The sequence below is a fragment of the Ostrea edulis genome, chromosome 3 (assembly GCF_947568905.1).
Source record: "Ostrea edulis chromosome 3, xbOstEdul1.1, whole genome shotgun sequence".
NCBI lineage: Eukaryota > Metazoa > Mollusca > Bivalvia > Ostreida > Ostreidae > Ostrea > Ostrea edulis.
In genome coordinates this window covers 95,385,293-95,396,278 of record NC_079166.1, presented here as the reverse complement: position 1 = coordinate 95,396,278, position 10,986 = coordinate 95,385,293, and the positions used below count along the sequence as shown (strand labels likewise).

Below are 10,986 nucleotides of genomic sequence, written 5' to 3'. Positions count from 1 at the left end.
ACGATTAAAAAAAAATGACCAAGATATAGATTTGAGATGGACTTAATGAAAACTGCATTGAGTTATGATATTAATTGTCACTTTTTTGTAAAATAAAATTACAGCCGCCTTACCTCCAGTTCTATTCCCTCTCCTCAGTTCCAAAGGACCATTTCTATATATACTCATCCCCCGGTAGTCCGCGCCGTCATTATAACAGCGCTGCCGGGGCGTGCGCAGAACCTCTCTAGCGTATGATTGCAGCCAGATTTCATTTCAGTCTCATCTTGTTGTAAATTACATTATTTTCACGATTGGGTGACACTTGCGGGTTTGTTACTAGTCTAAATCATCTCAATTACAGGAAAGAAGACATTTGTCGATTTGTCCAAAAGATGATATTCAGCATCCGAAATCCATTTTTTTTTTTATAAATCCCTCTGGGGAGGTATACGGAAGGAAAATGAATTGATGTAGCTAGAATTTCTTTCGTTGTTTAAATATGTAAGGTGTGAATATCTGCATTTGAAAGCAGAAGAAGAAGAAGAAAAAAAAAAACCTTGCACGTTTCAGACATATAATGAGTTCAGCGAATTGCATAGGGATGTTGAAAACTATTTTGGATATTTCTGTATAAAATTTGAAATATTGCCAGCAAACCATACTATCATAGTCACGTAATATAATAAAAGTATACATTTGACTAACAAAAGGGAAAGGACTAAATACAGTAGAAAGGACTATATACGGTAGAAAGGACTACTTATAGTAACAATTTTCTGCCCCCCCCCCCCCACCTATATTTTGAGATATCTAGAACGATCACCGTCTTGTATCAGGACAGTAATTAATTACAACACAGTCTTGTTATGAAGTCACTAATTAGTACTGACACTAATTAGTACTGACACAAATGAAATCACGTAATTTCATATCTGATACAATATAAATATAATTATAAATTATTCAAAAACTCGATATATAAGAAATGCATGGCGGACTATTTCATGTTTCATATGAGGAGGACATCCTCACTGAACACGTTCTTATCTGAGAGAGAGAGAGAGAGAGAGAGAGAGAGAGAGAGAGAGAGAGAGTTTGAGAGAGAGTTTTAGCACAGGAAAATTGATTACATCTATTTCAGTATTTATAAGCAATGCCATGAAATCCAGCCTGGTTTCCAATGTGAGGCTTATTATTACATAGGGCATATAATATTCCATCGTTACTCCTGTTTTGGGATTTTCCTAGAATTAGCTTTGTGTAAAAGTTTGACGATATAAACCGTTCATACTATTTTTAAAAACGTAATTTTGAATTGAAACAAATAACGTCATCACACACTCTCTCGGATGAAAACCTAGAAAGATACGATTTTGAAAAAAAAAATATCTTATGGGGGAGGGGGGTTAAGTCAAGGGAAGTCAAAACAGTGGTGTAATAAAAAAAAATTGTCGATGACTTTTCTTGATACTTTAGGCGACCCTCAATAAATATACGTCCAAATCATGTGAGGGTTCTTGTCATTGAAGGCAATCATGTGCATGGAAGAGTTTACTCCCCTGAAAAGCAGTGAAAACTGATTAACATTACCTCATATTCCAGTTAAACTTTCTCCGAAATTAATTTCTGTCTGAGTTTCACACTAACTATAGGGAATGGATACCTTTCAATAATTTTTCAGTATACAGATTTTGCGGTTTAGACAAAAATATAATCAATAATTCATGAAAATTTACCAGCTAGTAGACTCCATTCCACTACTGTTACAAACATATTTATCTGATCTTATGAGAACAAAAAGTGTCCATGATTTTTTAAAAATACATTAATTAAAATAATTTTATGGACTTAATACTTTATCGTCTTCGCTAGACAAGGGTTTATGGTCGACTGCTGTAGAGAAGTGGAGCAAATCATAAACCCGTGGCTAGCGAAGATGATGCTTCATGTGAATATAAAGTACTCAAGCTCACGGCAATGTTAAAGTACGGCGACATTTAAGGTTGTGTTCTCACTACCACAACAGTTCATGACCATCACACAATTCTTATTGATGTCTAAGACTTCCAAATAACCACACAAAATCAGATTTATTCGGAATATTTCGTTAAAGTTGCAAGAGAATCGATGTAGAAATTCGAGAGGAATTACAGGAAAAGATAATCTCCAAAACCACACGTCGGTGATTAGTTTAAGTAATCTATGACGTCATTATAAGCTCGTAAAGTTATGACGTGGGATGTCCGACATAACATCGTTTCAGTGTAATCAGTGCCCTGCCTTTCCTTAATTAAGTTGAAAGTTCCATAACTTTAGGGGCGAGATCAAAAGTTCAATGTCTGACAAAAAACTAAATTCACCGTTTTCACCCAGACCCCCACCCCCTTTAAAACTAAATATGATGAATGTTGAAAGTAATCGATTAACAAGTAAAAACATACGCTCTGTATACCTTTTCTACTGTTTATTCACAAATGAAAGTGTATATTAAAACTATTAAATGTTCATTAAAATGTATTATTAATAGTCCTGGCTGAGGGGAACTGGAATCTTGCTAACTCCCTCAATGATTATATAATTTAATAAACTGTTTTATTATACCGATACAAATTGAAAATATAAATAACAAATGTTTATATTCTTGTTGAATTTTATTAACATAAAACAAATATTTTGAGAAAATTAGCAAGTTCAAATGTCCTTAACTTTAACACAAAAACTCAATTCCAGCCACAAATTATTTCACTATATAAGTATGTCTATCTAGAAAAATTAAAAGTGACTTAATTGACAGTTTGCAAATCTAAACAAATTGTTGCTTGTGGATGACAAGTTGGCAGATTGCATCACATTTCCAAAAGGACCACTTTCGACATTTTCTAGACCACAAGGGGGTGGAGGCAAGACACATAATGGGAATCAGTGGACATCGTAGTTAAATGTCTATCAAGTCTTATAGCTCCAAACTTAGTGAGGCGAAAAAAGAGGGAAATGTCTGTCATTTTGTGTAGAAATACATGTATATCTGCAACATCTGACATGTCTGAAACTGTGTCAAAATCGGATAATGCAGCTCCACCTGAAAATGCGTGTCCTGATTTTCTGGAAACCAATCTAATCAATGAACTGTTGAACAACGAGTTTAGTCTAGAAAATGTCGAAATAATCATTGAGGGAGTTAGCAAGATTCCAGTTCTCTTTAGGACCTCGGGAAATAGTCCTGGCTTCAGGGAACTGGAATCTTGCTAACTCCCCCAATGATATACTTTAACTGTATAATGATATCATGTAGTTTTTAACAGTCGCTTGTCTTTTTTCTTTCTCCACTAAAGTGTAATCGATGTCGAATAACAGAATCTTATGGGGGATATCCCCCTCCTCCTAACTATTTGAAGTTAGATTTTTATCCGACATTGATCTTTTGATCTCGCCCCTTATAAAATGACTTTGCTATTCCATAAAAAATACACACACTAATCTGTCATTTGACTTCTTCCAGGAATTGCTGGAGATGTAACAGCAGTTTTCAACATCTTAACAAGATAGGATGTTTTTATGAAAAACAAATGTCTCCCCAAACTGAAGTACTCCAAATGAATCCTCCTCCACTTAATGTTCTGCATGGTATGGAGGAGAAAGCATGAGCATGAACACAGACATTATGAACTCCTTTAAACCACATGGGAGAAGTGTTCACAAACTATTTTACACCCTCCACCCCCAAGATCCACTGTAACTTTAAGGATAACAATTGGATCCTCCTGTCACACAAATCTGCACATCTAAAAATGGCAATGAAGCATTGTACAAAGTTTCAAATCTATTGGATAAGCCATATAGGAGAAGTGTTCACAAGCTATTTTACATCCTCTACTCTTCTTAGATTCACTATAACTTTCAGGAAAATAATTGGATCCTCACGTACCAACAATATGCACATCTACAAATGACAATGAAGCATTGTACAAAGTTTAAAATCTATCTGATAAGCCATATAAGAGGAGAAGCGTTCACAAGATTTTGTGACAGACGGATGGATGGACAGAATGTACAAAAACAAAATGTCTACCCCTGGAAAACGGGAGACATGCATAATCATAATACTGGAGATATCGCAACAGAAAATTACCGGTGAGTATGCCAGGTACAGAAATATTACCGGTGAGTATGCCAGGTACAGAAATATTACCGGTAAGTATGCCAGGTACAGAAATATTACCGGTAAGTATGCCAGGTACAGAAATATTACCGATAAGTATGCCAGGTACAGAAATATTACCGGTATTTATGTCAGGTACAGAAATATATCACCGGTAAGTATGTCAGGTACACAAATATTACCGGCAAGTATGTCAGGTACACAAATATTACCGGCAAGTATGCCAGGTACAGAAATATTACCGGTAAGTATGCCAGGTACAGAAATATTACTGGTAAGTATGCCAGGTACATTGGGATCTGAAGTGTGGAAGTTAATTTGCCATATACTTCAAAACAACACATTTAACATTTATCTGAAGGTTATTTTATTGTATTTCTTTGTACAATTACATATCAATGAATGATAAATTACATGCATATTTACATATCAAGCACCTACATACACTGTATCTACAAGTTTTCATGTCAACATTAGATTTATTTCGAAAAAAAGCTATGAATTATTTCCCTAAGATTAATATCTGGCAAAAAATCCATACTGATTTTATGCGTAATTCAGGACTCATTCACAACCACAGAAAATAAATTATTTCAGTTTGTGAGGACAGCGTTATCTTCGTCTTTCGAATTCTTTCCTGATCCACTCCGAATCTTGATAAAATCTCGGGTCTCCCAGCTGTAGAGCTGTCCGCTTATAGAAATAATAATACAGAACTGCACCTAGAGAAAAATAAAATATTGATAAACAACGGCACTTAGGATATATACCAACGGCTGATATAAACAAAATTTACGCTTTTATAACTTTTATCATTTGATCACGTTTACTCCTCTATCCAGTGGATATCACCTATCACATCAATTTCAATTATTACACTATGTTTTCCAACACCACGTGTGATGTCACAAACAAATGTAAATTTTACGTAGTTTGTTTACAAAATGTCAAGAAGCGAATTTCCCAACAACACAGCAACGTAAATGAACAACCGAGGAGGGAGTGTTAAAACATGTGATAAAAAGAATCTCACATGGTTTATGATTTATATCTAACTCGCCAAGGCTCGGGGATAGAAAACACACAAGTCCTTGAATATAAATCATATCAAACCACAAACCATGGGAGATCCTATATATCTACATAACTAGTCTATGACAATATGTATACTTCTCCCACTGATAGTGGTCACTAGAACACTGAATGTACCTCCATCACCGAAGAGTTGATATCTCCAAAATTGTGTATTAGGGCTATACTAAGTGAGATGTACTGTTAATTATCATAGCTAGAATTTTCTATAACTGCTAAGGTACACGAAGGTTCCAAATGAGTTTTATTGTGTTCATTATAAACAGGCTACAGCAAATAAAAAATTATATCATGTGATGTCCTTATGAAAACTGAATCACAGGGGCCTCTTATCCGCTCTCTTCTCTAGAGAAGCTGCGATTGAATGTAACTAATATTACATCACTTACCGGTTCTCTGAATAACAAAGAGAGGTATAAATCCAGGCTCTCTTCTCTAGAGAAGCTGTGATCAAATGTAACTAATATTACATCACTTACCGGTTCTCTGAATAACAAAGAGAGGTATAAATCCAGGCTCTCTTCTCTAGAGAAGCTGTGATCAAATGTAACTAATATTACATCACTTACCGGTTCTCTGAATAACAAAGAGAGGTATAAATCCAGGCGTGCCCCAGATATAGAGATTCGGCTCATCCCACCTCAGGGTCTGAAATCAGAGACAAAAACTGTAAATATCCCCCAACCAACACAGATAAATTAGATATCCCTCAAAACAAAACAGGAACATCACCACAGATTTTTATTTCTACCAACCTGATAAGTCACCTACGACTTATCATGCCATAGGACATCATTAGTACATCTGTTGTGCTATGATGTGGAATAATGGGAATACAAATCAATTGAATGTTATAGTATGTGAAATTTCATCTGTACATCTCATTACAGAAGAACCAAAAAAAAAAAAAAAAAAAAAAAAAATTAACAAGAGGCCCATGGGCCACATCGCTCACCTGAGTCACCTTGGCCCATATCTGAAGACTTTCCATATATATTTGCATGTAAAACCATAGTCCCTATTATGGCCCAAACTACCCTTTGCAAACTTGAATCTACACTATGTCAGAAAGCTTTCATGTAAATGTCAACTTCTTTGGCCCAATGGTTCTTGAGAAGAAGATTTTTAAAGCTTTTTCCTATATATTTTGTATGTAAAACTTTGACCCCCCCCCCCCACTTGTGGCCCCATCCTACCCCCCGGGGGCCATGATTGAACAAACTTGAATCTTCACTATGTCAGAAAGTTTTCTTGTAAATATCAGCTTTTCTGACTCAGTGGTTATTGAGAAAAAGATTTTAACTATATATTTGTATGTAAAACTTTGATCCCCCCTTGTGACCCCATCCTACCCCCGGGGGGCCATGATTTGAACAAACTTGAATCTTCACTATGTCAGAAAGTTTTCATGTAAAAATCAGCTTTTCTGGCTCAGTGGTTCTTGAGAAGAAGATTTTTAAAGATTTTGCCTATATATTTGTATGTAAAACTTTGATCCCCTATTGTGGCCCCATCCTACCACCGGGGGCCATGATTTGAACAAACTTGAATCTGCAATATATCAGGAAGCTTTCAGGTAAATTTCAGCTCTTCTGGCCCAGTGGTTCTTGAGAAGAAGATTTTTAAATGACCCCACCCTATTTTTCCATTTTTTGTGATTATCTCCCCTTTGAAAGGGACATGGCCCTTTATTTGAACAAACTTGAAAGCCCTTCACCCAAGGATGCTTTTGGCCATGTTTGGTTGAAATTGGCCCAGTGGTTCTGGAGAAGAAGTCGAAAATGTGAAAAGTTTAACAGACAGACGGACAGACAGACAAGATGACGGACAAAAAGCGATCAGAAAAGCTCACTTGAGCTTTCAGCTCAGGTGAGCTAAAAAACACTTTGTCACTTTTTAAGCATGGTACTTTGTGTAACCAACTCCTCTGTAACACATTTTAAAGCAACCCGACCATTTCTGTTCTTGAATCAATTTTTGAAAGGTATGTCTAAATTTTGATTTAGAAAAAGGTCTGTACTTGTAAGTGAAAAAACAAATCTGTACTTGTGAGATGCAGCAATCTAGGAATACCAATGACTGATTATATATTTTGTAATGTGTTAGATTTGTATTGTGATATCAATGTGATTGGTGTTTTGGCATTATGACATCACAATAATGTCACATGTATTTGCTCACTAGTAACATCAGTGAACATTTTCCACAGAAAAAACATGTCAAATGTAAATAAATTCACTTAAATCATGGCAAGTAGATTGCTTAGAACTGCTACATCAAAATATTTTTTCATTACTATGCTTACAGAGACAGAGGCAACATATGACAGAGAACACTCTTATCTAACTCATTCTGCGATTTAATAAGTTAAATCATAAGGAACAAAAGTAATTTTTGCTCATTTTATACAATATAAAGTAAGTTGGGACAGTATACAATTATTTACTGGCTATGAGGACAATAGTAAGTTTATTGTCCCTCAAGACAGCAACTAATTCCCAAGGTGCAGCCAAGGTAAATAGTTGCTGTCCAGGGGGGCAATAAACTCGCTATTGTCCGAATAGTCAGTAAATAGGTGTTTTATTATACCAAAGTAGACTTTACTTGTGTCAGACATTCCAAAGTGATGTAAATTGATTAGAGTTATCAAACTTTGGTGTCACAGAAAAGAAAACGCTAGAAAATATAACATTTGGTAAATAGTTTTGAGACTATTTCCCTATGGCAGATAGTTCAGAAACTATTCCATGGCTAGCGTTATCCAGAAGAAATGGCAAATTTATTTACCTATCGTTTATATAGCAAAATCATTCTGAGGTATGATAATTTGTGCTATTCTATAATTCTGAAAGTCAAAACTGTCTATTCTATAATTCTGAACGTCAGAGCTCCAAATAAGGATAAAAGCAACATAAATGTACCATTTCCCACACATGAAGGCCAACATTCAGTCCGAAGTAGATAAATGTAATTCCTATGGCGACCTTGAACTTGTCTATGAGGATATTGACGAGGCCGGCTTGGAAGATGTACGTGTTGAAGAAAAGCAGGAAAACTACTATCACAGCAAACAGGATACATACGTCCTGTATACTGAAAATATCAAAGTCGGAGTCAGTATAAATCTGTTACAAACACTACAAACATATCATTATTTTGTTTAGAGCCTGATAAGATATACAGTAAAACTCTGATATAGCGAATTTCTGGGGACCCTCCATAAAAATTCGCTATAAGCGTTATTCGCTATACGTTTATAGCGAATTCATAATTCAAATATAACGAATTCGTTATAATTTTTTTTTATTCAACATGTATACCAGTTATATAAGAAAGCAGCAATCGATATACTTGCGTTTGTATTGTCTTTAAGAGAAATGAAGCCTATATATTTTTGAGAAGAAATATTTTTATACAAGAAATATACACATTGATTTATATATGATAATTTATCTTGATAGATTATTAAGTCATGTAAGAACATGTCGAGAAATGTCAACAAAAGTTTGCGCAATACATACATGTACAGTCTATTGCAATTGTCATTTACTTGTTGCTTTACACAAATAAATGAGTGTACGATAAAATAAATGCAATCAATAATAGTAAACAATACCGACAATATATTTCCTAAACGTATGTGCAAGTATTGTTTTGCGTTAACAACCTTTCATGAAAAAATACAAACAGAAATGTCGGAATGAGTGTGGATCCTTTATGTCAATGGAAAACGATTGTTAAAAATCACAGTTGAAAATGAAAAAAATAAATTCGTTATAAAAAGTCATTTTTACGTTCAATTTTAATTCTAGGGGAATAGGAATTTACTTCGTTATATCCGTGAATTCGCTATATCCGTGTTCGTTATAGACGCAGATTTTTATATAGAATATATAAAGACTTTGCCGGGGAAATCGTTTTCACTTCGCTATAGCCCTAATTTCGTTATATTCGTGTTCGCTATATTCGAGTTTTACTGTATCATGATTTTGTCTAGAGCCTGGTAAGATATATCATGATTTTGTCTAGAGCCTGGTAAGATATATCATGATTTTGTCTATAGCCTGGTAAGATAAATCATCATTGTACTGTGATGGTTTAGTGTATATTTTGCTTGATAATGTATTTATAGCGTCAGGTACTTTCCATTATTAGTCTTTGTTTTATTTAGAGTTAACTCCCTTAGTTCAGAGCCCGTCCGGGTTGGGCATGGCCGGGTTTCGGACCAGCCGGGTGTTAGTTTAGTATTTAAAAAGAACGTTAGATAGAGAGACAGACAGACATAATTTTGATTGATTAGCAGCATTTCGGGGCAGGGGCAAAAATTACGGTAATTATATAAAAGTCACACTCCCTCTCAAGCTTACAACAAACAGGCATTAACCTAGAAAGTGAACTGAACTTATCAATGACATAGATATAGAATCATATTATGTTCCCACCACCAATTACAATCGAAAATTGATTAATTTTCTTCTTCATTTCCATGCTTAATTATCAGAAACAATCTAGTATCTTATGAACATTGAACAATATATGAAAATATTTTTGCTCAGTTTTTGCTGATTAGAAAAAAAAAAGACAAGTTCCTGAATGCTTAAAATGTAACTTTAACGCAATGTGAAAGTTTAGGTGACTCATCAAATTTAAGTCCTGAAAAATACTTACACATAGAGCACTAATAAAATGACATTTTCAAATCTCAGCATTTCAATAAAAGTGTTCATAAACAGATCCACCAGGAGGAGAAGGTACTGAATAAACAGTATAGGACGGTATCGTTCCACCAACATCCTGATTCTCTACGGCATCAAGTCTGAAAAAAAGAATTCATAAAAATACGAAAGGAGGACTGATTTTATCTAAAGAATCAATTGGACAAATTAGCCAATGATTCAATTCATAGCGCTAAATGTCCAGATTTTATGATTCTGTTATGAAGCTACAATTTTCAGAGACATAAACATTCAACAAGACTTCTACCTCTATGGAATGAGTGATCATATTCATGCAGCTTCAATCCCTTATGAAAGGGGTATCAGTTGCTACATATGAAAAAGACATTTCTAGCACATGTGCAACCTCCTTCTATCTGAGATTTTTATCTAATGAATTTATATTACACATCTAAATTAATTTTTTAATTTTTGGATGTTAAAGGTTGCTCAACTTTCGAGTGAAATTGTAATTTGTATTTTGTGATTCCCACCATGTAAAGATTTTGAAAAAACAAACGAACACCTGCAATATTTCATCATTCCATGAAACGATTGTCTATTTCAGTATGAGAACAATAAGGAACAACATTATAAGTTGAGTGCTTTTACATACTGTAAACATTATGAGAACAATAAGGAACAACATTATAAGTTGAGAGCTTTTACATACTGTAAACATTATGAGAACAATAAGGAACAACATTATAAGTTGAGAGCTTTTACATACTGTAAACATTATGAAGACTCGTTCATGACTGTACTTGTTTCCCTTCATAATCCACATTTCCTCCATTTGTTTATACTGGCTACATGGTATCGGGTAGTCGCACGAGATTTCTTTCTGGAAAATGTCGAGTACGAATGATAAATACAAGACGATAAAAAGAAAACAGTGTCTAGTAAATACATGTCAACATTGCCCAAACCTTTGAAAATGTCCCCACAAGACGAAAAATTGCAGAACAGAACCTAAATGGAATTCCTCAAACTTCGTAATCATAGTTTCGAAAACGCTTGAGAAAGGTTCGTCTAAAA

At 34.6% G+C, this 10,986-nt stretch overlaps 1 protein-coding gene across 1 annotated transcript; it reads right to left on the bottom strand.

The window, feature by feature from the left end:
• Positions 1–4,484: 4,484 nt before the first annotated feature.
• On the bottom strand, positions 4,485–10,978 carry LOC125677326 (transmembrane protein 138-like). Its single transcript, XM_056159560.1, has 6 exons — positions 10,878–10,978; positions 10,679–10,792; positions 9,902–10,049; positions 8,155–8,326; positions 5,803–5,881; positions 4,485–4,863 (listed from the first exon to the last, which is right to left on the bottom strand). The coding sequence occupies exons 3-6, from the start codon at positions 10,024–10,026 to the stop codon at positions 4,754–4,756; spliced, it is 486 nt and encodes a 161-aa protein (XP_056015535.1). The 5' UTR covers positions 10,027–10,049; positions 10,679–10,792; positions 10,878–10,978; the 3' UTR covers positions 4,485–4,753.
• Between the last annotated feature and the right edge of the window lie 8 nt (positions 10,979–10,986).